At 59.3% G+C, this 25,808-nt stretch overlaps 2 protein-coding genes across 6 annotated transcripts in view; one reads left to right on the top strand and one right to left on the bottom strand.

Moving 5' to 3' along the window:
- BTBD19 (BTB domain containing 19) overlaps positions 1 to 17,974 on the bottom strand; it is a 63,389-nt gene extending 45,415 nt beyond the window's left edge. The window contains exons 1-3 of one of the 4 annotated variants that reach the window (XM_045026556.1): positions 17,306 to 17,974; positions 7,824 to 8,052; positions 2,164 to 2,217 (exon numbers count right to left, since the gene is read on the bottom strand). In XM_045026556.1, coding sequence (XP_044882491.1) covers positions 2,164 to 2,217; positions 7,824 to 8,052; positions 17,306 to 17,394 — 372 coding nt within the window. In that variant the 5' untranslated portion in view covers positions 17,395 to 17,974. The remainder of the gene's footprint in view (positions 1 to 2,163; positions 2,218 to 7,823; positions 8,053 to 17,305) is intronic. The other 3 variants (XM_045026555.1, XM_045026558.1, XM_045026557.1) reach the window with 3 other exon arrangements.
- A 2,874-nt stretch (positions 17,975 to 20,848) lies between these two features.
- DYNLT4 (dynein light chain Tctex-type 4) lies at positions 20,849 to 25,808 on the top strand. Of its 2 annotated transcripts, XM_045026181.1 has the most exons (3): positions 20,858 to 20,931; positions 22,555 to 22,617; positions 24,975 to 25,808. In XM_045026181.1, the coding sequence occupies exon 3, from the start codon at positions 24,991 to 24,993 to the stop codon at positions 25,711 to 25,713; it is 723 nt and encodes a 240-aa protein (XP_044882116.1). In that variant the 5' UTR covers positions 20,858 to 20,931; positions 22,555 to 22,617; positions 24,975 to 24,990; the 3' UTR covers positions 25,714 to 25,808. The 2 variants fall into 2 exon arrangements, with proteins under 2 accessions (XP_044882114.1, XP_044882116.1); XM_045026179.1 differs by lacking the exon at positions 22,555 to 22,617 and having other exon boundaries at positions 20,849 to 20,931.

Below are 25,808 nucleotides of genomic sequence, written 5' to 3'. Positions count from 1 at the left end.
GAGCTGCTCATGGCTGCGCGTTGTAGAGAAGTTGGCCATTACAGCAACATTACATAGTGTCGGAGGGTCCCGTGCGGAGAGGACCCGCTGAGGGAAGGCACTTTTGCTGCACTCAGCCAAGTCACTATGGGTTGTCTCTCTAGCATGTCTGGAATGACCCTGACACATCCCCAGTGCACGTGGCTACGAGGGGTCTGAGTCATCAGCAGTTTAAGGATCTTACTTAGAAAGCAAGGAAGTAGCCCAAGTGCGGGGCCATCTGGCTTGGAGTGGATGACCTCATGGGGTTTTCCCACCTCAGACCTGGATGTCCTGTGACACGGTGGCCAGGGAAAGCCGGCCGCATCCACACACTGCAATGGAGGGAAACGGCTGAAGAACAGCGGCTTAGCTGCCCCCCTCCAAGACGAGTGCCAAAGAGCTGAGCTCTGAGATACGTGCACAGAGCGAGCCACACGGGGCCTGGATCTACACAGCTGGCAGGTGGTGACCCCAGCGGCTCTGGACACACAGGATAGTGCTGTGGGTAAGGCACTGGACGGTCAGTCAGGAGAGTTGGGTTCAACTCCTGGCTCTGCTGCGGAGGACAGGCATGTCATTGTCCCTCCGTGCCTCAGTTTCCCCATCTGTAAAACAGGGATAATCATCCCTCCTTCATCAATACAGACACTTCCAGTGAGTGGCCATCTGTTACTGTGTGTGAATACGGTGCCCAGCACAAGAGGGCCCTGAGCTGCTGCTTGGGCTTCCAGGTGCTTCTGTCATCAAATAAATATGGTAGAACTGACAGGTCAACCACACCCCTCACATGGAACCGGAAGTACATAACCAGGCGGCAGCAGCAGAGACAACAAAAATAAATAAAGCAAATACAGAACAGGGCTTTGTTAACTGTAAAGTACTTAAAAAATAAAGAGAAAGTTTAAAAAAAAATTGACAAGCTAAGGAAACTGTTTCTGTGCTTGTTTCATTTAAATTAAGATGGTTCAAAGCAGCATTTTTCTTCTGCACAGTAAGGTTTCAAGCTGTATTAAGTCAATGTTCAGTTGCGAACTTTTGAAAGAGCCAGAACGTTTTGTTCAGCGTTACGAACAACCTCCATCCCCGAGGTGTCCGTAACGCTGAGGTTCTACTGTCACTTTTCATAACCTCTGCACTTTCGGAGCTGCCCAGGGGAGCCGACGGGCTCAGCTGAGATCACGTCAGGGGAACTCGGCTCCGTTTGCTGGACTGAGAACAGAGAATGAGCCTCCCATTGCCAAGTTTTCCCAGAAATAGCATGGCCCAAAGCCTACTGATTCAGCCTTGGCCCTTGACTACAAACTCCCGCAATGCAATGCTGTCACGGAGTGTGGGAGAGACCAGCCCCGCACCCCCGGCTTCCTGCGATTCACCGGGACTCTCAGCCAGCCAGTGAATCAGAAGGTTTATTTAGACGACAGGAACACAGTCCAAGACAGGCCTTGCTGCTACAGACAACAGGACCCCCTCAGTCAGGTCCATCTGGGGGGCCAGGGAGGCCAGAGCCCCATCTGGGCTCCCCTCCAGTCTCCCAGCCAGCTCCAAACTGAAAACTCCCTCCAGCCTCTCACTCAGCCTCCTCCCGGCTCCTCCCCCAGCCTTTGTGTCCTTTGTTCAATGTCCCGGGCAGAGGTGTCACCTGGCCAGCTACCGCGCAGTCCGGTCCCACTGGCCTGGCTGCTTTCTCTGCAGTGACTCCAGACACTCTCCGGCAGGGCGGAAGCAGCTGGCAACAAACAGCCCTGGTTTGCTGCCCCGAGACATTACCTCCCTGCACCCGTAACCCTCTCCAGTGCCCGGCTGAAAGAAGCTACTGGCACCATTCCCCTGCCCTCAGCTCCCTTTAGAGTTGTCCAAGCCGAGGTGAAAATGAGCCTGCCACCGAGGGACACAATCACCCGCTCCTGCCGGGTGCCTTCTGGCGTGGTACCGGCCCAGCCCTCCGATCTGCAGTGCTGGGGTGACGTGCCCCCCTAACGTTAGTGCCCTATGTCGATCTACAGAAATATACCCAGTCGCTCCCTTCCTGCCCCTGGCTAAACGTGCAGCCCCTGGCGCGCCGGACATCACCCGACAGTCCTGTCCCCCCAGCAGCCATGTATTTAACAAGAGGCAGCTCAGGCCGCGATGCGAGTTCCTTACCTTCCTCAGGTCGTCCAACCCGTACTCCACAGCAGAGGTGAGCACCTCCAGGGCCTGCGGAGCGAAGAAACACACCGGTGAGCAAGAGAGCGCAGGTGCCAGGCTGGCAGCCTTGGGGCCGGGTTCCTCGGGTCTGTTCTCTGCATCTGTCCCCTCCAGCCGCTCTCAGCTGGTCGCACTGCTGCCATTCTACAGCCCTCCACCCCCCCCCCATGCATGGGAAAGGGACTGGCACCAGTTGGGGGGACAGAGTGTTCTGGGGGCTCCAGCAGGGGGCCCCCACCTGCCAAACGGGACTTTGGAAACGTTACAAAGGAAGCAGGCACCGGCTGGAAGCAGCCTGGCCTGCTCATGGGAGCTGAGACGCACGTGTCCGCAGGCTCTGCCCCGACGCCCTCCTCCAAGCAGGCACGTGGCCCAGCCACCGCAGACTTCAGCCGCCAACGCGGCAAAGCACCAGGACCCATTCTGACCCTTCGGCATTTCACAAAGCTGCAGGCAGCAAACGGCACAGACATTCTCCCGTTGCCCGGGGTAGGTGCTAGCCCGGGCTCTGAGCAACGCTCGGGGGTCTGTGCCCGCTCACAGCCAGCAGAACTGCTGCCAAGCACCAGGCGGCACAGATCTGACCCTCAGGCTCTCCTGGGTCGGCCTGGAGATGGGAGGCCTCTGCTCAGCCCCAGAACCGGCTCATGCTCTGCTTGCACAACTCCCCGTCCATGTGACCCAGCTGTGATCTAGGGCCCACGCTACCATTCGCACAAGGCAGGACGGCTGCTTTCCCCACAGCCTAGAGCAAAGGGGACCTGGCCACCCAGGGTGGATGGATCCCATCACTGGGCGTTGCCAGCCTGACAATCCCCAGCCCGCAGCTCCACGAGTGAACAGCCGCATCGGAAGGAGGAAGGCCTTGGGCCGGAGTCAGAGGTGTTCCGAGGGAAAGCCACCGCGTTGCCTCAACAAGCCCCAGGAACGCCAGGAAAACTGGAAGAGCCTGATTCTTAACTTCCCAGCAGCAGGACGCAACCCGGCCTCACCCTCTTCCAGAAGTGCTGGGCACAGCGGGTAACGCCGGGAGCCTGTGTCATTGGCTTGACATGCACAACTCACGCCGCCGGGGCCCGAGATCAGCTGCCTAGTGACCCACCGGACACGCATGCCGGGCACGAGTCAGGAGAGGTCTGCTCAGAGCTGGGGTCAGCACCAGGGGTGGAAGTTGAGGGAGGAGCTGTGGAGACAGTGGCTGAAAGGGGCCCCACGAGCCCTGGCAGGGCTATTATCCAGCCTCCAGCTGGTTTGCAATTTCCCGTCATCCTCTCCAGCCTGAAAAGTGCAAAGGGAGGGTCCTATGTAGCAGGGATTATTTCCTCACTGCTGCCTGGAGCTGGGCTGCCACCTTCTTCTGAGCATGTCAGACAAGTGCTGGGACATCTGTGTCTTTATGGTGCGATGCGGCACCAGAGTGAGGATGCTGGGTCCCCAGCCCAGGATGCAACTCATGGCAGGGCAGCAGGCTGGGCAGGACCAGGCACTGGGCGGGACAGTGCAGGAGATGGACTAGCTGGGACATACTAGACCAAACCCTCCCTCATGCCTAGGATCTTACCGAGGTCACTGAATGTTGAGCATTTTGCTTTTGCTCCTGGCAATGGTATTTCACTCAGGCAGCGGATACCGACAGCTGCAGTGATGGATGGCCCGGGTATCATTTCTTCCCTTGGCCGGAGATCCCTGGCTTAGACAGGGCCTGCTCCCTAACCCTGGGCCTCTCATAACAAGCACCGGTGTGGCCAAGGAGAAGCAGCCAGGGCTTTCCTGGTGAAAGGGCTACCCCCTAGTTAAAGGTAACTGCAAATGCACATGCCAGACGGCTCCTTTGAACGCAGTGATTCTTGCCATTAGTTTTACTACTGCTCTTTTCCTGATTAATTAATGAACCAAACCCTAACAGAGAGACTGTCCCTTCCTCTGCCATTTGCCCTGCCAGTCACAGGGGTACTGCAGCAGCTGCTTCCAGGGGAAGGTAAAGGAGTGGGCATATTTTTAGTTCTGCAAGTGTGAGTAACAGCTGGAAGCCAGGAGGAAGAGCCAGCCCCATGTGACCAGCCAGCTCTCTGGAGCCACCGGCGAGTGTCCTGCAGACCCCAGGCTGGGATCCACCGTCTCCCTGACGGGATCACTGCCGGATAACATGACCCCAGCAAGGAGAACACCTAGCCCAGGAGGCCGCAGACTGGCAGTAGGCATCAGGGAGCTTCAGTGCTATTCCTAGCTCAACCCTCTCCATGCCTCAGTTTCCCCACTGCCTCACAGGTGTGCTGAGAGGCTTCACCGGGTCACGTTTGTCCCCACTGTTTGGCTTTTGATCACCTCAGAGGAAACCTCAAATACCGTTCTCATTAGAACGCCAGCTGGGATCCCACGCAGCGTAGCCAGCCCAGCAGCCACACCCACTGCAGCTGGTCCATCCCCACGCTCAGCTAGACCCTGGTGAGGAGCATTTCACACTTGCCTGGTGCTACGTCCCCATCCGCTGAGCACAGAGCTGCGGGGCCCAGACAACACAGCCAGGTGGCAGACCTAAAGGCTGGTCCAGTTTCTGACCCATGTCTGCAGTGAGGGCCGTGAGGAAGCAACCCTCGAGCCCAGCCCCCGGCAGGGACGGGAACACAGCCCGGCCTTTCGAGCAGACCCCTTGTGACGGTCCTGATCCCTGGTGTCACCCCTTGGACAAAGTATAAAACTCCTATTTGCTGGTCATTACTGTCCTGGTAAAATACCTGGCAACCTTGTGTGTGAATTTATAAGCTTGGAGTTACTCCCCATGTTAAGAACGTAAGAACGGCCAGGCTGGGTCAGACCAAAGGTCCATCTAGCCCAGTCTCCTGCCTTCTGACATCGGCAAGTGCCAGGTGCCCCAGAGGGAATGAACAGAACAGGGAATCATCCAGTGATCCATCCCCTGTCACCCATTCTGGCAAACAGAGGCTCGGGACACCATCCCTGCCCATCCTGGCTAACAGCCATTGATGTTCCGAGCCTGGGGATCGGCCAGACCCGTTCTTCAGTCAGAGGGCAAGCTGGCGCCTCAGCCAGGCGTGGACAAGGTCACACGGGCCATCACCTGCTAAGTGGCCATTCATTGGCAGGGCAAAACATCTCCATCCTAGCAAAGAAACAGCCTGGGGTGCCCATCCCTGCAGCCTGCCCGCTGCCACGCTCCCAGCTGGAGCTGCTTCTCAAAGCTGGGGGCGGGGGAGTATAGAAAGGAGGGCAGACGCCCCGGAGTTTCCCTGCCATTCGCTCTGCCTCTGGCAGCGCAGGCACCTGAAGAACAAAAGCAGCAGCGCTGGGCTGGGACAGGGACCTGGATGGAATGCTGCTGAGCGGTGGGCGGGGCCGGCTCCACTGTTTTCGCCGCCCCAAGCAGCGCGCCGAATTGCCACCGGGCGGCGGGGACAGTCCAGGCGCCGTTAGGGCAGTAGGCGCGTTTCCATGGCGGCGGCAATTTGGCGGCAGCTTCTGTCTTCAGCCGGAAGACAGAATCTGCGCCGCCGCGGACAGCTGAACAGAGAAGCTGCCGCCGAATTGCCGCCGCTGCGGAAACGCGCCTGCCGCCCTAAGGGCACGCGGCCTGCCCCCGCCGTCCGGCGGCAATTCGGCGCGCTGCTTGGGGGCAAAACCACAGGGACTGCCGCCCCTGGCAGATTGCTGCCCCAAGCACCTGCTTGGGATGCGGGTGCCTGGAGCCGGCCCTGGGGTGGGGCGAGAGAGCTTGCTTTGAATGTAACCTGGGTGGGGGCGTCAGGCGTGAGCTGCCTTTTATCGGTATTGCTCTTGCAGCCACTTCTCACTGTTATGCCTCGCGCTGTGCATCCACGTCAAATCTCCCTCTTCGGCGTTAATCAGCTCGTTTGATCTCATCCCGGGTGGAAGGGTTTGGGAAAGTCCGTCGGAGGGAACCGAGTCTGTGCCGTATGTCCCTCGATGAGCTCACTGACCGTTGTGAGTCGGTATTGGCCAGTGCAGGACGTTTGTTTCTGGGGGAACTCCCAGAGCGAGGGCGTGTGGGTGTCCCCAGCTGCAGGTCGCACCCCGCCGGGGCTGTGGGCGGCTGTTTGTGAGCAGACTAGCACTGGAGGTGACAGCAGCACGGCCGTGTAAAGGGCGCCCCGGGTTCGAGGGCAGGGGACACAGCTACTCATTAGTCTGGCTTGGACCCTGGGGATGTCACACCCGGCTCTGGGCGGCAACAACCTCCAGCCCCTGCGTCACCACCTCCGCCCTGTGGCTAAGAGGGGACCCCCCCAGCCCCGCTGCTGCATCGGCCAGAGGGGGGACCATGATGCTCTGCTGGGGCTGCTGCCAGGGTGCTCCGCCCGCCCTGCAGCTGCCTAGCTCCAGGGGCGGGGGGGGGACATGAGGCTGGCCGTGCCATGGCCGTGCCATGGCCGAGTGGTGTTAATACTGAGGGGCGCTTCCCCTCCCCCCAGCTGGCTTTGGACTTGCCTCATGCTCTGCCGCGGGAGTGAGTCAAGGGACAGGGACCTCCTGATTCTTCCAGAGCCCAGGATCCACCTTGCAGGGCCGTCGGGGGCTGGGGAAAGGCCCTGGCTGTGCCCACGCTCCCCGCTGAGTTCTGGGGCCCTGCCTCTGCACCGTGGGCCCTCAGTTTGGGGCTGGCGGGGAGGTGGAAATCCGGCCTCGGCACATTTTACTGCAGGAACACAAGGTGCTCGCCAGGGCTGACCTGCACTCCTGGGCCTTTCCACGGCTGCCGGGGGGGCTCGGGTGCCCCCCGCCAAAGCTCAGCAGGTGCGTGGGGCCGGGAGGTGGGGGGTGTGGAGAGCGTGGGAGAGAAAGGGCTGAATTCCCCGGGTGACTCTGCCCCTGGGCAGGGCGATGGCTGGGATGCCCCCGGCTGGCAGGGTTTTCCCGAGGGTGGTTCCCTTTTCCTTGGGCTGAGTTTAGCTTAGGTCTCTGAGCCGGGTGATTCGCACCCTGTTCGGGTGCTGCATGCGGGAGGGGCGCGCAGGACACTGCTCTAAACACAGCCTGAAGCAAGCAGCCAGCAGTGCCGTCCCCCCCCCAACTGGCCCCCCCACCCTTTCCCCTTAGCCCCGCGGTGGGCGCCACAGCCCCCGTGCTGAGGGGTATGGAGGATTACAGAGCTGGCAGAGCGGGGGCTGGGACAAGCCAGCACTCCACCCCACACCCCGCAGCCCCCAGCTAACCATGCCTGGGCCAGGGACTCCTCCCTCTCCCCTCGGCCAGGCAAGGCTGGGGGAGCTGAGCGGGGCGGATGCAGCCCTAGCTCCCAGCAGGCAGTGGCCCTGTCTCGATCCGGCACCGCAGATTCTAACTACACTCTGAGCCGCAGCCCATGGACCTTCCCCTGCACGGGCTGGGCTTGAACCCGGGACTTGTGGCACAGCCCTCTACCCCTTGAGCTAAAGGAATAGATCCCTTCGGGGGCAGCAGTAGTAGGCTATAATCCTCTCTGTGGCCCAGCTGCTAGAGGGGGATGGGACATGCGCCAGCCCCATGTATTGTCCCGCCATGCCCTCCCTGCAGCGCGGTTTGGGGTCCCTTGTCATTGCGGCTGACCCACCCCTGCCCTTCCCACGGCGCCCGGCCCCGGGGCAGCATGCGGCACTCACGGTGAGGCTGTTGAGGGTCACGCTGTTGGTGTACAGGAACTCAAGGACGGCCAAGAAGACCTCGGGCTGCACGTGGCTGAGGACCAATGGGGTCTGGGGGGGCCATGGCTCCTGGGCCCCCGCCTGGGGCTGGCTGAGCATCCCCTGGAAGGCCTGGCAGCGGCAGGCGAGGATGCAGCGATGGGCGAACACCTCCTGCCGCTCCCTGCCCACCACGAACGTCACGTCGCTGTGGAGACAGAGACAGGCCGAGCCACGCCATGAGGAGCGGGGATTGCAACAGGGCGGCCGCTGCCTGAGTGCCCCATGCAGAGTACCCCCGACCCCCATCCCCCGACCCCCATGCAGAGTAACCCTGACCCCCCATGCAGAGTACCCCCAGCCCCCATACAGAGTACCCCCGACCCCCATCCCCCATACAGAGTATCCCCGACCCCCATGCAGAGTACCCCCGACCCCCATCCCCCGACCCCCATGCAGAGTAACCCTGACCCCCCATGCAGAGTACCCCAGCCCCCATACAGAGTACCCCCGACCCCCAACCCCCGACCCCCATGCAGAGTACCCCTGACCCCCATCCCCCGACCCCCATGCAGAGTAACCCCTGACCCCCCATGCAGAGTACCCCTGACCCCCATTCCCCGACCCCCATACAGAGTACCCCGACCCCCATCCCCCATACAGAGTATCCCCGACCCCCATACAGAGTAACCCTGACCCCCATCCCCCGACCCCCATGCAGAGTACCCCCGACCCCCATGCCCCGTCCCCCCTGCAGAGTACCCCTGACCCCCATCCCCCGACCCCCATACAGAGTACCCCTGACCCCCATCCCCCATACAGAGTATCCCCGACCCCCATACAGTGTACCCCCGACCCCCATCCCCCGACCCCCATGCAGAGTAACCCTGACCCCCATCCCCCCTTCAGAGTATCCCCTGACCCCCATGCAGAGTACCCCCGACCCCCATCCCCCAACCCCCATACAGAGTAACCCTGACCCCCATCCCCCGACCCCCATGCAGAGTACCCCCGACCCCCATCCCCCCACCCCCATGCAGAATACCCCTGACCCCCATGCAGCGTAACCCTGAGCCCCATCCCCCACCCCCCATACAGGGTACCCCTGACCCCCATGCAGAGTACCCCCATCCCCCATGCAGGGTGTCCCGACTCCCATCCCCCACGCAGAGTACCCCGACTCCCCCATCCCCTAGGCAGAGTGTCCCTGTCCACCATGCAATGTACCCCCTAAGCTTCCATCCCCCATTCAGAGCACCCCGACCCCCATCCTCCCATGCCGAGCCTAATGGAGGCAGAAGAGCCCAGCATGTGGCCTCTCATGGCCGCTCCTTCCCAGTAATCCCTCCTCCGCCCGCCGCCAGGCTCAGCCATCTGGGTGCTGCCTCCCTGCAAGTGCCTGAGCAAATCTACTCCAGCAGGAGGCCAGGACGTGCAGCCTTCACCCCTCCACCTCGCCTCCCACCCACAAACACCAGTCACAGCATGGGGGTGGGGTTACATCCCACTGGGGTGGGTATGGCCCTGCATAGACACGCACACAGTGCCTTCTACTGGCTGGACTCAACTGCCCAACCGAGTGTCATGGGCCCTGTACTGCTAACAGCTAATGGAGATTCCCCTTGCATACCCCCCAGGGCTTTGTGCAGCGGTTCGGGAAGTGCTGAGGGTTCTCATTGTTTGCATGGCTGCTATTGTTTGTTTGTTTGGTTCAAAACTCCATGTAGGGCAGGTAAACCACTTCCTCTGGAAGATTCATAAAACTACGGGCCCCACACCAGTGTGGAGTCAGAACTGAAAAGGAAAGTGCCGTGGGCCCCTCGCCTGCACGGAGGGGTTTTCACTCCGTGCAGCAGGGAATGGAAAGTCCGGCTGCTGAGAATCAGAAATCTGCTTTTCACCTCTTTGACTCATGACCCTAGAATCAGGCAGCTGGGCTAGAACCAGAAATGCTGACAAATAATTCCACCGCGGGTAAACGCCTCCAACCTCACCATTCTCCCAGGACACCAGCAGGTGGGTGCTGCTGCCAACGCCCGCCTGGTGGCACAGCGGAGCCAGCCTGGTCGGGGGCTGCTGCTGCTGTCAACGCACAGGAGGAGCCAATTCTACCCCCTGAGCCCACCTCACCGTGGCATCTGGGCGTCTCCCGCCCAGGCAATGGGCCAATCCACCCAGCAGCTCTGTGAGCTAAGGCAGGGTCTGATGGGCCCCGTTTTGCAGGGAAGGAAGAGGGGCAGCTCCTCAAGGGGGCCGAGGATTTACATGGAAGTGAGGGGCGTAAAGTCTGGGCCTAGTCTGTGGCAGAGCCAAGCCCAGAACCCACATCTCCCAAGCGCCAGGCGGACCCAGCCCGAGCGCGTTGGGCACCGGGACGTGGTGCTAGGCTGCCTGTGTAGGCTGTGGCCTGAAGGGGCTGGTGAGGCTACTCACCTGGCTCTTGGGTTGAGCCCTTTAAGGGACATGGAGCCTGTTCTGTGTTTAGTGCTGTTTGCCATCGCCGAGCGCTGGCGCTGGGGCCCTCTCTCTGCCAGCGCGTCACAAGCACGCCTGCCATTCCCCGAGCACTCGCCATCTCAAAGCACTTCGGGATCGACACACCCATAACGAAATGCAGCCGCCTCTGGTGTGGAAGACATCAACCACCAGCACACATCACGCAGCCCAGCGGAAGGGTGGTGAGCGTGGCGCCGTGGCCAAGAGCAGCAAGGCAAAGCTACCCTCTGCTGAAGTGTGGGCTCTTTAATCCCCGTGGAGAGCAGACAGGACCTTGGCGTCAAGGACTCAGCCAAAATGGCACAGGGAGTGAGCGGCAGGGGGGCTGGAAGGCTGAGTCAGCCCTATGGGATACAGGCCAGAGCCCTGGGAATGATGCTCAGACAACCACCCTGTTAGCACTAAGGGGCAGCGCGTCCTGCATTCCTCAATGAGACTGGGATTTCTCTCCATTGCGTCACCCAGTCCAGGTCTAAATGAGCCCAGGAATGGGGCTCGTCCACCCTCCCCACAAACGCTCTCTGGCAGCTCCAGCCCAAGTGGCCTGGGCTCTCCCAGCAAAGGCCACTGCCGTGTGGTCCCTGTCTCCCGCTGCAAATCCTGGACCGGTCTCACTCACCCAGCCTGTTCCTGTCCCAGAGCCGGCCCTGGCTCTGCCTGGTGGGCAGTGGGAGGCAGAGGCTGCCCCAAGCAGCTGGGAAAAGCCACCTGACTCATTGAAACGGGACCCCCGGGTCTGGTGTTCAGAACGTTGGAACCCCGTCCTCCGAGGAACTTTGGCCACCTGAGACAAGCCAGTGGCTTGAGCTGTGTCCTTATCCAGCCCCGGCACCTCTGAGCACCTCACTACCTTCAGCGCAGCTTTAATATTACAGCCGCCATCATCCTGCTGGGGAGCTCAGTCACAGAGACTAGGGGACTTTCCCAAGGGCACACAGGGACTCTGTGGCAGAGCAGGGAATCAAGCCCAGGTCTCTCAAGTGCCCGATGCACGGGGCCGACCGGTGCTGTCCTGCACCCTACCATGTGCACTGCAGCCATAGACGGTAACGCGGGCTGACAGCAGCCAGCTGGGCCCCTGGGGTGTATTTCAGGAGCCTGCCCCAGGGAGGAAGGCCCAGCAATCAACAAGCATTAGGAGCCTAAATATCCTTGAGGATCTAGGCCAAACTGTGTAAGTCCACCCTTAGCAAGGGGAGAGCAGCCTTCGGAGGGCTCTTGCCTGGCCGAGCAGTGACCAACACGGGCCAAGCTCCGTGTCCCAGTGCCTGAGCCGGCCCATCCCCCCCCGCGAGACCCTCACGCATTGTAGCATCAAAGTGGCCCTCATGGCACAGAGAACCCCTGGGAACCTCCCGGCCCCCGCTCAGGGCAGAGCCTTGCAGGAGCGGGCAAAAGGCAGGGGAAGGGGTCACTGCCTGTTACATTTCATCCCAAGCTGCTTCCCAAGCCAGCCTCACATCATGAAGCCCAAAACTGCAGCCACCTCTGGGGTGAGACACAGCAGCTGTTTAACAGCGCACATCAGCACAGTGCAACAGCTGAGGCCAGGCAGTGGAGAACATAGGGCCACCGGACAATGTCGGCTGAGTTTGTAATGACTGGGGTTGGACCAAGCCAGGACACCGGCCCAGCAGTCCCACGTCACCTGCCAGTCCCTAGCTATTGCACAGCTGACAGCTGCTCCAGCTGCCTCCTTCCATTACGTGCCATCAGCATTTAGGCCTGAGCTTCCCGGTCCGAGTGGGAATAGGAGCCGGGGGAAGCGAGCGCTCGGGCCTGGGCGTTTAGAAACCTGCCCCTTGGGCCACAGATGAAAGTGCTGATGAGGTGCTAGAAAATCTGTTAACCACATTTTTCCACCAGCTCAGCAGGTTTGGCTTTGTGCTTTCGGCAGCCGCCTGAAGCCCTGCATGGTGCTGGAGAGGAAACCCTGCTTCTGCTCACACCACACGGCCGCCACCAGCAGCAGCACCGGGCACCGGAGCCAGCGCTCTGGGGCTAGGTGCATGGGCCGAGGGCGTTGCTTTTTCCCAGAAAAAAAAACAGGAGTACTTGTGGCACCTTAAAGACTAACAAATTTATTTTAGCATGAGCTTTCGTGAGCTAAAGCTCACTTCTTCGGATGCATAGAATGGAACACACAGACAGGAGATATTTATACATACAGAGAACATGAAAAGGTGGAAGTATGCATACCAACAGGCAGAGTCTAATCAATTGAGATGAGCTATCGTTTCCCAGCACACCTTGCTAGCTGCCCTCCCTTGGCAGCCTCAGCAAAGGGAGCTCCTGAGCGTCGCCTCCTTCCATCGGCTCCAGCTTCCTCCTCCACCGCCGGCTCCACTCCGCTCCTAGAAACGAGAGGCTCTTCTCCAGCCCTAGAGCAGGCAGGGCCTGGGCCAGTGGCCCCGCGCTGCCCCGCCCGGGGGCCCAGAGGGAGCAGATTGCTCACGCCCACCGGCCCCTTCAGCTCCTGGGCTTCTCCGCTGCAGCTGCCACCGAGGGAGACGATGACGGGCCAGTTGTGCTCGGGGTGTTGGGAGGCTTTCTGGGCCCGCCCCTAGCGAGGCTGGGCTGGCGCCTGGCGCCTACCTGTGCCAGGCTCGCAGGCAGGGCTAACAGAAAGGGGGGACTTGGCACATACCCCCTGTCGGGCCTGATCGAAGCCAATGGAAAGGGCACAAACCCAGGGCTCCTGTGAAACAGCCGCTGCTCCTGGGTTTCTTTTAGTGACGTGTTGCTGCACCGACTGGTGAAACCCACCGCCAGGAGCAAAGGCTGCTGCTTGGCTTGTCGGAGGCCAGTCCTGTGCGGGGAGGAGCCGAGGGTGGGGCACGCCGTATACATCGCTCCTGCCCCGCTGGGCCAGCTCTGTCCTCAGCCCAGGGCACCGCTGGGCCTTGTGACAGGTCCTTCCCTGCTCAGCTTCAGAGCGCTGAAAACCTGCCTGATTTGTTAGTCCCCCTTGGTCCAACCCCAGTCATTACTGCAGATCTCCCCGGGTCGGAGCAAGTCACTGGGATTCTAGTTGCTGAACAAAGCAGCTGCAGCGGCGCTGGGGCGGAGCGGTTCTCCGGCTAACTGCACTGGGGGAATGAGGTGCCCTCCTTGTGCGCCCTGGGGGGGCGGGTTACCGCAGCACACCTGCCATGCTGGGACTGTCCAAGCCCCGTTGCCCAGCTACCAGCTCTGCTGTGCCACAGGCCCCAGAGCCAGCCGGCTTGGGAGGAAGAGCCCAGCGGGGCGGGAGGGCAGCGCTGGCCGCACCCGCGACCCTTCTGTGACAGAGCGATTCTGGCGGGACCCAACTGAGAGTGCCAAATCAGGACCAATTGCTCAAACAGGGCAGTCACAGCCCTAGGCTGGGGTTTTTCCACCTCTAAGGCCAACCAAACCAGCCAGACAAAAGGGACTTTGGTCTCACCCCACTGGCTAACCACAAGTCACACAAGCAATTTCCTTAGACACTCCAGTCTCCCAGCATCACCACCAGTGCACTCGTCCTGGGGATGAATGGTTATGAAAACCAACACCCCAATAAAAGAAAACGGTTCCCTCGATCCCAAAGGACCAAGCCCCAGACCCAGGTCAATATACACATCAGATCTTACCCACAAATCACGCTGTTGCCAATCCTTTAGAATCTAAAATCTAAAGGTTTATTTACAAAGGGAAAAAGGTAGAGATGAGAAGTAGAATTGGTTAAATGGAATCAATTACATACAGTAATGGCAAAGTTCTTAGTTCAGGCTTGCAGCAGTGCTGGAGTAAACTGCAGGTTCAGATTAAGTCTCTGGAATACATCCCCCGCTGGGATGGGTCGTTCAGTCCCTTGTGTAAAGCTTCAGTTTGTAGCAAAGTCCCTCCAGAGGTCAGAAGCAGGATTGAAGACAAGATGGAGATGATGCATCAGCCTTATATAGACTTTTCCAGGTGTAAGAATCCCTTTGTCCTCACGGTGGAAACTTACAGCAAAAATATGGAGTCTGGAGTCACATGGGCCAGTCCCTGCATACTTTGCTGAGTCACAAGGCGTGTCTGCCTTCTCTCCATGGGTCAATTGTGTAGCTGATGGCCCTTTAATGGGCCATCAAGCCAGCTATGCCGGGCTAACATCAGCTTTGTCTGGGACACTTCCCAGAGGCAGAGCATAATACAAAATATAGACAGTATAGAGCCAATACTTATACTTAAACTACAAAATGATACACAGACATACAGACAGCATAATCATAACCAGCAACCCAGAACCTGGTCTTAGACACCTTATATGACCCCCTTTACTTAGGATTTGGTGCCACCACAGGACCTTGGTTGCAACCCATGTTCTATATGGTTCCCATTTATATCAATAACGTCACACCTTCACAAATAGATAATGGCCGGGAGGCTGGCGTAGTCGGCCCGATGCCGAGCTGAGGCGTGAGCTATCCAATGGTGAGTGGATACAACTGTATTTATGGGTTTGGCTCCACACAGGGCCTCCGGGCTCTAGTACAGACACTGATGCTCGGCCCCTGCCCCACGGCAGAAGAGGGGGTCCAGGGACCCAGTATGGGGCTGGCAAGGCCTGCCGACGAGGGGCTGGCTGGCCAGACTCCGGTCGGCCGGGTTAGTCAGCATGGCATCACCAGGGCATGTGAAGCAGGGTGCTGAAGGCAGATGTGGGAAAAGCCCCTTTTGGAACGGCTGAGCCTATCTTTGATGGGGGCTTGTGTCACACCCCCAGAGGGCTCTGCACCCCAAACTGCAGCGACTCTCAGCCAGCATGGGAAACCGACGGTTTATCAGTTGTCTGGAACACAGCGTAGAACAGTTCTTGCTGTCACAGAAATCAGGAAGGTTCAACAAAATCCATCTTGGGGGGATCCAGAGCCCTAGGCTCTCCCCCCGAGTCCCAGTCCAGGAGACTGCCTCGCTTCCAGCAGCCCAAACCCCGTCGTGCCCAGTTGCCCCTCCTCCATCCTTTGTCTCTTTCCCAAGCAAACTGGTCACCTGGCCTCCATGTCTTTCTTTGTTCTCCATCTCCTTCGGCTGGCTGCTTGCAGAGGATGGGCCCCGGCCAGGATACAGAGTGTCTGGCCATTGTCTGGTGCTGGCAGCTACCCACTAGGGTTTCTGCAATGATCGTGCACCTCTGTCCCACCAGCTAGATACCTTATGCAACACGTTGGGGAAACTGAGGCACACACAGTACTCATACAAAATATGAAGATAGTTCCCACTTCATCACAGCTTGTCCTGGCCCCTCCCGCCAGCAGAGGCCTTCACCTCACCGAGAGGCGGGAGCTAGGTCAACAGACAGATTCTTCCGTCAACCCAGCGCTGTCTACACGGGGACTTAGGTCGGCTTAACGGCGCTGCTCAGTGGTGTGGATTTTTCATCCTCCCCCAACTGATTTAACTGTCTAGTGTAGACCAGGCCTGAGTCAAGGCAACGTGGCTGGAGTTCATGGGGCATTAAGTTCCTCAAAAGAAACAGTTGTGGCATGTGACTGGCTTCCCACGCTCAGCAGCTAGCCACAGCCTCAGCCGCCCGGTTTCCATTTCACAGGAAGGGAACCCAAAGAGCAGTGGCAGCGCACACCTTCCTCATGCCGGGTTCTCTCAGTGGCCGTCCCAGGCTCCTGGTTCCTCTCTGAACTCTCCCCAGCATGGCTAGCAGACAGCCAGTGCCCTAACCCGTCACGGAGCGGCTGCGCTGTGCTCCAGTGGTGAGCATGCACCGAGCTGGCAGGGCGTGGCCGGTAGCTGCATTCCAGCCTGCTGTCCGGCCAGGAGCAACGCCGCTGGCGGATTTTCCAGGGGATGTCTCCTCTGCAGGCAGCAGCTCGGTTCATCCGGATGACGGTCTCGCCAACAAAATGGAGGTGATGGTATCAGCTCTCAGATCCAAGGGGAACAGCGTGACTCTTCAGACTGGGCGAAGCGGCTCCAAGAGTGTGGACCCTCTGCAGGGGAGCCTGGAGGGTGGAAGTCTGGGCTCTGGTGCATTTATGAGTTCAGTATCAGATCCTGCGTTGTCTCCCACAGGGCCTTCCACCCTCCCCTCGGTTTCAGTGCTCAGATGGGCCCCGCAAACTTCTCCCAGAATAAAGAACTGTCGGTGGCTCAGCTAACAGACCCCCCACCCACGGCCCATCCCCTCCCCCTCGAATGGATTTCAGTGGGTGACTTGCTTGCATCAGAGCGCAGGGTTGTCCCTAGGTTGGTGAAATCAGCCCTCAGGTGCCAGCCGGTTCCGCACACGGGCTTGTCAAATGGTTCGCAAGAAGTAAATTGAAATGACAAAAGTTTGCATAATATTCTTAGCGTGGGGGCCAATTTAACTACAGCGACCCTATCCCGCGGGCTTGCTGTCGGCAGCGGCAGGGCCAGCTATTCGGGAGAGTGCTAGGAGGTTACAGATGACAACGCTCGTTTTAAGCATAAAGCTGAGGGTCCTCAGACACTGCGTGGTAACCAAGTCAAACATCTGCGTTGCATTCACAGAGCACGATTCAGCCTGACGGAGCCCAGCGAGCTTTGCAAACGTACATGGACAGAGACTCAGATTTTCAAAGCAGTCTAGGGGACCTCAACACGTGTTTAAATACGTGTCTAAACCCTCTAGGCTGCTCTGAAATTCTCAACCGCCCCACACAGAGCACTTTGTCCAGCACAGGAATGCAGCCACCTCTGGGATGAGACACGGCAGCTGCTTCACAGCCCACAGCAACGCTGCACAAAGGTTTAGGACAGGAAGTAACGGGAGTAGCCCGCAGCACAGAGGCCCTCAGGAATGATGCTGGGCAGAGGGCTGTGCCCGCACATACTCTGGCAGTGGGCGCAGAGGGAGGGTGGCTGAGTTTCCATAGGGTGGATTTCAGGGACAGGTAAGTGCCCACCCTCAGTACCAGCCGTAGCCTCCGTGCCCAGGCATATCCCCGGCCCAGCCCAGCCGCTCCCCCGGCCCAGCTCACCTGAACTGCGGGTTGTTGATGAGGCTCCTGACGGCTGCGGCGAAGGCAGCCGTGTCCCCCTCCAGGACGGCCGAGCCGGCGCAGGCCATGGCCTGGGGTGGCAGGCGGGAGGGAGCTGGGCTGAGCGTGTGGCAGAGAGAGCCAGCCAAGTTCAGCCTCAGCCAGGGCTGCCCCGGCCTGCGGGTCGCTATCGCGCTCAGCGCCTTGCGGAGAGCTGGCAGGAACGGGAGGGAGCAGGGCCAGAGACGGGGAGGAGGCCCCTGCTGCAAGCAACAGAGCTCATCACTAAGGAAACCGGCAGCTGCCCAGCTCCAGAAATCCAGCGGCTGCCAACGGGGTGTGTGGGAAACCGTGAGCCTGAACCGAGAGGAGCAGGGTCAGAGTCTAGAGCGAGGCAGCCAGACGGCCCGGGGGCCAGGCCGAGGAAAGGCAGCAAAGCAGAGGGGAGTGGGAGCGGCGGGACAGGCGTTCTGCAGGGGCCGATAATCACGCGGCGGGGGCCAGCTGGAGGGTGACGGGAAAGCAGCTGGAAAATCACACCCCCCAGCATCTTTCCAGAGCCAGCCACGGTCTCTGAGCTCAGCAGCGGCTCAGCCTTGGAACTGAAGGGCTGGTCCGCAGCCAGCTCCTGGGGTGAAGCTATGGAGCCCCACCCATCGTTCAGGCCGGCTGGATAGCTGCTGGCACTTCCGGGGGCCCTGCAGGCTCTTAGCTCCCAAACGCAGGGCAAAGTCACCGCCGGGGTCACAGCCAGCACGCGTGGGCGCCTGGGCACGCACCTGCACTATGGCGCTGTCTGGGCCAGCGCTCGGAGCGGGGCCAGGCCTCCAGGGGGGATCCTGCTGCTTGCAGGAAGTGGTGGGGTGTTCTCAGGGAGTCCTTGAAAGCCCAGAGGAAGTCTACACACGCCAGGCCTGTGCCCCTCTTGGCTAGCAATCGCCCGCAGTGCTACAGCAGAGGGGCCCGCGCTCGGCGCTAAAGGTCTGTCTCCAGCCTCCTCTGCCCGGGTTTTGTCCCCGAGAAGCTGGCACTGAGGCGGCCGCTGAGCTTTGCCAGTCCCCTTGCGGCCGGACGATGGAGGGAGAGCTGCTTGGACGAAGGCTCTCTGTGTGCCATCTCGCGGGTGAGCTGTCAGAAGCCAGGGCCCGCGTGGCAGAGACAGCAGCCTTGCGCCGTCCGGCCTCGAGTTGCTGCGGGTACTGCTGGCAGCCCAGCTGCCGTCCTGCACCCAAGCCCACGTTCACGCACGCCCGACCCTGGAAACGGGGCCATGCTGCCGGGCGCTTCCTCGCCCAGCTCCAAGGGCTGTGGCCACCCCCCTGTAGCAATGCAGCTCCCTGTCTCCTGACGCTGCTTCGGCCTGTCAGCAGGGAGTCCCGGCGGTGGCTGACGTGGCAAAGGAGCATTGCAGCCACCCCTCGTCCGCGCCAGCCTTCCCATGCGGTGCCCCACCAGGAGCACAGCAAATGCCCGGCACCCTGGCAGAGGCCCTGGGTTGCTGCTAGCTCACCCGTGGCTCCCAGGTGCAACGCTCCTTTGCAGGGGCCACGACCGACCCAGGCGGCGCGGTGCCAATGCTGATGGGAAGTGGGAACGGCTGGGAGGAGCTGGCTGGGGCCTCAATGAGCTGTGAACCTGCCACCCGCCCTCAGACCTGTGCCCACAGGAACGAGCGGTGCCTGGGCTGTGACCCTCAGCAGCAGGGGGCTGGTCCGTTGAACATCAGACCGGTCCTGGTGCAGAACTCTCCTGTTCACAGAAGTCTGTCCACACGAACAGACACCAAAGCCGGGCTGGAGGAAGCCGAAAGCACTTCAGGCTCGTGCCAACTCCTGGTGCCTCGTGTCCAGATAAGAATCTCAGCATTCACTAGGGAAAAAAATGTTCCCCGCCCTCACGGCTGCAAAGAAACATTTGACATGTGACCTGACTGTAACTGACACCTGCCTGAGTCTGCAGACAGCCTGAAACAGTCACTCCAAGTAGGTGTGACCCGCCCCATTCATCTTACCCTTGAAACTTGCTGCCACCTGAGTGAGACATAGGGACATGATTACGGGGGGTACCCCCTTTGGGGTGTCCGTAGGAACCCAGATTGCCTGAAATTTGGATTTGTTCCTGTCTCCTCTCTCTCCCTCATCTCCAGTCTTTGGTTCAGGTCTGAATTCAGTGACCCACGGCAGGCGAGAGCAGAGTCCACCTTGAGCCTTCTGGCAGCTACGGTGAGCGGAGCCCTATAAATACGTGAGGTGAGAGAGACCCACAAGGCCATTCACTCCTCTCCTCACTGGTTTAGTGCATTAAACGAACAAATCATCACCAATACAAGCTAGGCTGGAAGCATGAGGGTGATCAAACTTCATGCTTCAGGGCAGAAGATAATCGCCAGCGAGGGGACAGGAGGAAATCTCACAGCGAGGTGAATCATGGCATGAGAGGCGGCCCTGTCTTCCTTCAAACCATCCAGCTCTGACCCGTGTTGAAGGCAGGACAGTGGGCTGGATGGCGTATTCGTCTGTTCTGCAACTGCAGGAAGCAGAATGCTGGACTGAGTGAACTGTGCCGGGGCAGGAGCTCCTGCCGCATGGTCCTAGATTTGCCCTCTCACGGTCTCTGTGATGGGCGCATTGGCCACGTGGGGAAGTGTAAGACGTGCTGCCTGAGGCTGCCCCTATTCAAGAGGAACCACTTGTGTTCTGGGCTAGTGTGAACAGCACCTAGTGCAGTGGGGTTCTGGTCTGTGACAAGAGCGCCGACGTGCTATGGGAATATAAATGATAACTAATAATTAAAGGGACACACTCTGCTTAACAGCACACCTCGGTAACACACGTCCTTCCCTGGGGCACAAACAACACTTCAGATTATTAAAGAGGAAAGAATTTTAGAAATCCATTGAGCTTTTCTCTAGTTCTGCTGTTTGGTCACCCTGCGTGTCGCTTTTTTTGGCCAATAAAAGAGAATGAAATCCCGGTCACTGCTCTCAGGGTTCTGGGAGTGCACTGCTGGGTTGCAAACACTTCAGGGAGCAGTTATATATTTAAAAATATCTACTCCGCTCGGATTTTTTTTTTAACTAATAGAAACATTTCTCCAGGCCTTTAGGTTTTGTACAAGGTTTGTTTGTACAAAGTCTAAATCAGAGGGCAAAGCGGGAGGTGATAGCTTCCCTCTCAAATGCTGATCAGGATCCAGCTAGCGAGAGACAGGCCACAAAACAATCATATGCCATAAGAGTTGGTTCTTTTAGAGTTTACACTCGCAGTCACTCCCTGTGTTCAGGGCAGTTTGTTCACACACTCGATGCTACAGGGAGGGGGGAGACCTAAGTAGCTAGACTAGGTAGCTAGACAGATATAGATTTGGTGTTGGGGTTTGTCACTTTCTTAAATGAATCCCCAAAGAGAGAACGTGTGTGTTCGGCAGAATGCAGAGGAGAGCTCCTGGTACCGGGCAGTGAAGAGTTAAAGCTATTCTGCATGAGGGCCAAAGGATTGCAGAGTCACATAGCAACACCTAATGTTTCACTACAAAATAAACACAATGCCTTTCATTTTTGGGCAGCGTCCCTACTACACAATGTCCCAGCCCCTCCTGGAAAGTCACACAGGAGCCGAGGGGGAAAGGTAGGTCTGGCGGTGAAGAAATCAGCGGCCCGGCAATGACTCCAGCTCAGGAGAGTCATGGTGGGGAAGAGGAGGGGGCTGAGACGGGACTGAGTGGGTGGGAGCAGTGGCATGGATGTGACCAGGTAGATGGATGGATGTGACCAGGCAGGTTGGAAGAAGCCAGGAGCATTGGAGAGGACCGAGGTCGGGGGATGCAGTGAGGGAGGGCAGAGGGGCCGCAGGACAAAGCAGCGTGGAGATTCGAAACGCAGTGTGAGCAAGCAGGAAGGATGCGTGGGGACGATGTCTGGGAGGATGCACCGGGTGATGCCTGGGAGGGTGCATGGCACTAGTCCTGGGAAGCTTTGCAAACCAGGCCGTGCAATTCTGAATTGGATTCTCATGGAGGCTGGCGTGAGAGGGTCCAGGTCCTCCGAGCCAGAGACCAGTGGGGCCGCGGCATCCCGAAGCCTCTGAAGTGCAGCGAGTGGAGATAAAGGAAAGCATGAAAGGGGCTGTGGTAACCAGGGCAGGACGTGATGAGAGAGGAATACGGCTCTGATTAGAACCAGGGTCGCGGCCGGGATCCATTCCCGAGAGGGGCAGGGGACAGGGGACTCGGAGACCAGGGACAAGAGCTACCAAAAGTGAGGCCTGGTTTTGGGTGCCCGGCTTGAGACCCCCTAAAGCCCCGGCCCTCTGGAAATCGAGGCCTTTGTATCCACTCGCCCCTTCTGACACTGTTGGCCAAAGCAACGAGGGAGGAAAAGGCATCTGGGGTGACGTGGGGCTCCCAGGTTCCTGCCCTTCACTAGGACTGGGTAAGGAGAGGGGCCAGGGACATGCCGGCACTAGTGGATATTTGGGTCTACGGCAGAGAGGTGAGGGAGTGTCCTGATGCCGGGCAGGGCCAAAGACGAGTGGTGAGCGAGGAGGGGGCCTGTAACAACCCCCCGAGGGCTGGGAAGAAAGGTGGAACTTCCTTGGCTGCCAGCCCCGGCCACGTGACATGGGTCAGGGTACAAGACAGCGGGACCCCCGGCACATGGCAAGGGCTGGTACCGGCTCCCTCCGGGGGCTGCTGCCCCTTTAAAAAGAAAAAAATGGCAAATAAACCTGCATCTCACTCCAAACCGAGGCCCCAGTCCTGCCATTAGATCTCCGCGGGTCAGGTCTCGCCCTGGGGGTGCCCCATGGGCGCAGGAGGGTGCCTGCTGGAATCCGAGCCCAGGATCAGGGCCTGGGAGTCAGGGCTGGAGGTGGGGGTAGGTGACCTGTCAGCCCCTGCCAGAGGAGGGGATAGGACAGCCTGGCCTTGCCTTCTAGCAAGCAAACCCTGCTGCCCAAAACACCACAAAATCCAGGAGGGAAAGAAGGGGAAAACCCAGGGCTTCAGAGACATTGTACAGGCAACAGTCACGGATCGGAGCCTGCCCAGCCCTGCCTGCCCTGCCCCCACCCTTTTGAAGACTCTTGCATTGAACTGTCACATCAAACAGGCCAATGATTTACCGCCACAGGGGGGAATTATTAAGCCAGCAGGCAGGGGCAGGGGCCTCCAGGGGAGCGCACAGCAAGCCCGTGAAAGTGCTGGCGAGATAATGGGCATTAACACTCTTCCTGGGATATCTCCGCTCACAGATCCGGGGGACGGTGACCCTGCCCGCAATCCCGCAGCCCCGTCCGAGCGGGTGGCACCGCCAGGTGAGATCGCGCCGGAGACTTGCCTGCTGAAGTGACACCACAAATTCCTTTCGCCCCACCCTGGCCCACTGCGTTTGGGCTGTTTCCAAGTGAAGGATCGATTATTAATTGCAGGCTCGTTTATTTTCTAGTCATTGCAAAGAAAAAGCAAATGACAGTGAAGCTCAGAAATAACATTGCCCTGGCTTCCATTGTAACTCGCCTGCATGCAGACGGATCCTCGTTTTCTGTGAAAACGCCCCAGTGCAGACGGGATGCGGGCAGCGAGGTGTCCTGGTTATTTATTTGTTCCCACTGCATTGCCTAGAGAAACTGAGCCTTCCGGGACTGTGAACGCCCATACACAAGGGACGTGAGCTGGCACCCGTTGGAGTCAACGGTGAAGCTCCCACTGAATTCACCAGCGGAGGATCAGGCACTGGGAGATCCCACCTAGGTGTGGGTGGGAGCTGGGTCCCAGCCTACATCCATACTCAGAGCTGGAGGTGGGACACCCAAGCCAAGTAGGGTGAGAGTGAGCAGGCTCGGCAGGATGGGCCGTGGTGAGCCGGGGGCGGGGCTAGCCGCCCCAAGTGCAAACCCACTGAGACCCCATGGGTAGCTCCAGGACAGCTAGCGCGAGTGTGTCTCCTGGGGCTGGGAATCTCGCCACCAGTGTAGACACAGCCTGGTGGGTTGTACTCACCTGCTCCCCCGCCCCATGAACCAGGCGCACTGCAAGGCTGGGGTCTCTGCCTTTATACCCAGGGCATTTACAACTGACTCAAAGGGCAGGGAGACTCCTGCCCCTTGGAAAGATGAAGCAGGCGCGCTTTAGTGGCTACATATTCTCTCAATGGCGCCCCCCAGAAACGAGCAGGCTCTTTGCATGGGCCAGGTTAAAATTCAGCTGAACAAAGCACTAGAGAATGTGTGTGCATTGACCCCAGAGGACCGTCCTTCCTGGCTCCTGTACGTCTCTGGCTGGAAGTTGTTTCTTCTTAGTGCATTTAAAGGGGGAAAACCCCCAAGCGTGCCCATCTCTGCTGGACAACCCACGTCGGTAATGGTGAATGGCACTGAAAACTGGGAGAGGCATGTTAACATCAACCCCATGCTCACAAGGGGGTGATGGGTGTATTTCAGTGAAGGTCTTGGGCATGGTCCAGCTCAGGCCCCAGAGGATCCGCTCCTTAGTCCAACTCTCTGGCCAGGGCTCTCCTGACACCTGGCGTAAGGGTGAGAGACTTCCCGTATCCAGCGAGGCCAGAACAGCCCAGAAAGTCAGCCTCCCTCCTTGGCATTTCTGCTTCTTGACTCTGGGCAGAAGTTGGGAGGTGCAGCAGCAGCCGTGACAATGAAACCCCAGGGGCAAGCTAGCCAGACTCCCGCACCCCTCCACGTGAGGAGAGAGAATGTTGGGTCAGGGCTTGTTCTGCCCACGCCAGCTTTCCGGCTTCCATTTCATAGGTTTTCAGTCACAAAGGCACCAGATACCATGGTGATGGGCCTGAGGAGTCTAAAATAGGAAATCGCTTGTCAAAGCCAAGGGAGCTGGTGCTCCATTTAAAATGCCCTAGTCACATGCAACGGGACCATCCTCCAGGCCTTAGTTACATCCCTTTGACTGAGTAATTGTCCTTTCTTGGAGGCCCTTGTCTTTGCTGTCCTTGGCACAGCTGTTCTGTGAAAGGGGATCGTCTCTTGGCCATCCTCCCACCGAGCGGCCTGTCAAACGTACCAGCCGCTGGGAGCACTCACACCGGCTCCTCTTGCCTGGGTCTCTCCGGAGACGTTTGGCTCGCCGTGGAATGCAGGGACTTGGGGACAGTGTAAATACTAGCGAACCAGAATAGAAACAGCCTTGAGATAACAAGCTAAAGCTACAGAGTTGCCTGATGTGTCTGTGAATTAACTTGGACCTTCCTGGCTTTTGTGGGCGTTATCCCCAGAGCCCCACCGCAGCAGGGAGAACGATTCCCAAGGAACACACGTAGCGGAGGCCAGGGCACTTTGCAGGAGGCAGCTCCGGTGCCGGGGTTCCTGCGCTATGCGGGTTGGAAGCAGGAGCCACTCGCTCAGGCTTGCTGATGGCCCCAGACACTTTGCTAAGACGTTCCAGGGCTATGGAACATGCCTTGAGGTCTCGCTGCACCAGGGAGATGGCCCCTTGTTCCAATGGTTGTCAGTACCAGGTCCACCCAGGTCCCCGTCTGGTATTGGAAGCTCCTTGAGCGTAGCAGGACAATGCCATTTCCAGCACCGCTACAGGAAGGCTTTAGCCCAGGGGTCCTGCCTGCCGTCGCCCAGGCAGGCAGCGAGCTGGGTGGGTGGTGGAAGTGGAGTAACCTGACAGCACGGCTCTTCTCTTTGCCCAGACGTCACCCCGGGGACATGGCAGGCAAGCCGCTAGCACTGTCCCAGGAGGCTCTGGCCCAGTTCAACCAGGCGGTAGCATCAGAGAACCCGGAGGCCACACGCCTGAGGGCCGGCTCGCTGTCCACCCGCCGCAGCTCTCACTCGCTGGACAACCCGCCCAGGCCCCTGATGCGGCTGAAGAGCATAGAGGAGGGGAAGCCACCCTCCCTGCACTCCCGGAGGAGCTCCATCATGAGCATCACCAACGCCCCCTTCACCAGCCGAAGAAACTCTGTCTCCATGGCGATGGGAGGGAGGCGCCTCTCCATCGGGCCCTGGATGCACAGCGGGCGGGTGAGCTTCTCGGGGCTCCCCCTCTTCCAGCCCATCCGGGAGACGCAGTATGAGAACACCTACAAGACCCGGCCAGACAAAGGCTGCAAGTTCAGCGCCTGCCGGGCCCAGCGGGTACTGGAGTCCACCCTCGCCAGTTACCTGGGGGATGCCAAGTACAACCCGGTGACAAGCGGGCAGCTGGCCCAGAGCCTGTCTGAGCTCATCCGCAGCCGCCTGAAGGACCTCACCCCACCCCGCTACAAGCTGGTCTGTAACGTCTTCCTGGGCCAGCAGGGCCAGCAGAGCCTGCAGGTGGCCAGCCGCTGCCTCTGGGACCCGGAGAACGACAGCGTCGCCTCCGCCACCTTCGTCAACGCCTCCCTCTTTGCCGTGGCCACGGTGCACGGGCTGTACTTTGAGTAGCGCCTGGGCCAGCGCCTGCCAGGAGCGGAGTGCCCCACTCCGCCACCGGCACGGCAGGAGAGGCCCAGCCAGAAATAAAGAGAAGCCTGCCCTGA

The sequence above is a fragment of the Mauremys mutica genome, chromosome 8, assembly GCF_020497125.1.
Source record: "Mauremys mutica isolate MM-2020 ecotype Southern chromosome 8, ASM2049712v1, whole genome shotgun sequence".
Taxonomy (NCBI): domain Eukaryota; kingdom Metazoa; phylum Chordata; order Testudines; family Geoemydidae; genus Mauremys; species Mauremys mutica.
The sequence above is the reverse complement of the archived record's forward strand: the minus strand, read 5'-3'. Positions and strand labels throughout refer to the sequence as shown.

What these genes read in the sequence shown, in the direction of transcription:
- DYNLT4 (XM_045026179.1), top strand. Translation starts at nt 20,849, where the DNA reads ATGCCTTTCATTTTTGGGCAGCGTCCCTACTACACAATGTCCCAGCCC. An exon ending in ACAGGAGCCGAGGGGGAAAG is followed by an intron (nt 20,932 to 24,974) that starts GTAGGTCTGGCG and finishes CTCTTTGCCCAG; the next exon opens with ACGTCACCCCGGGGACATGG.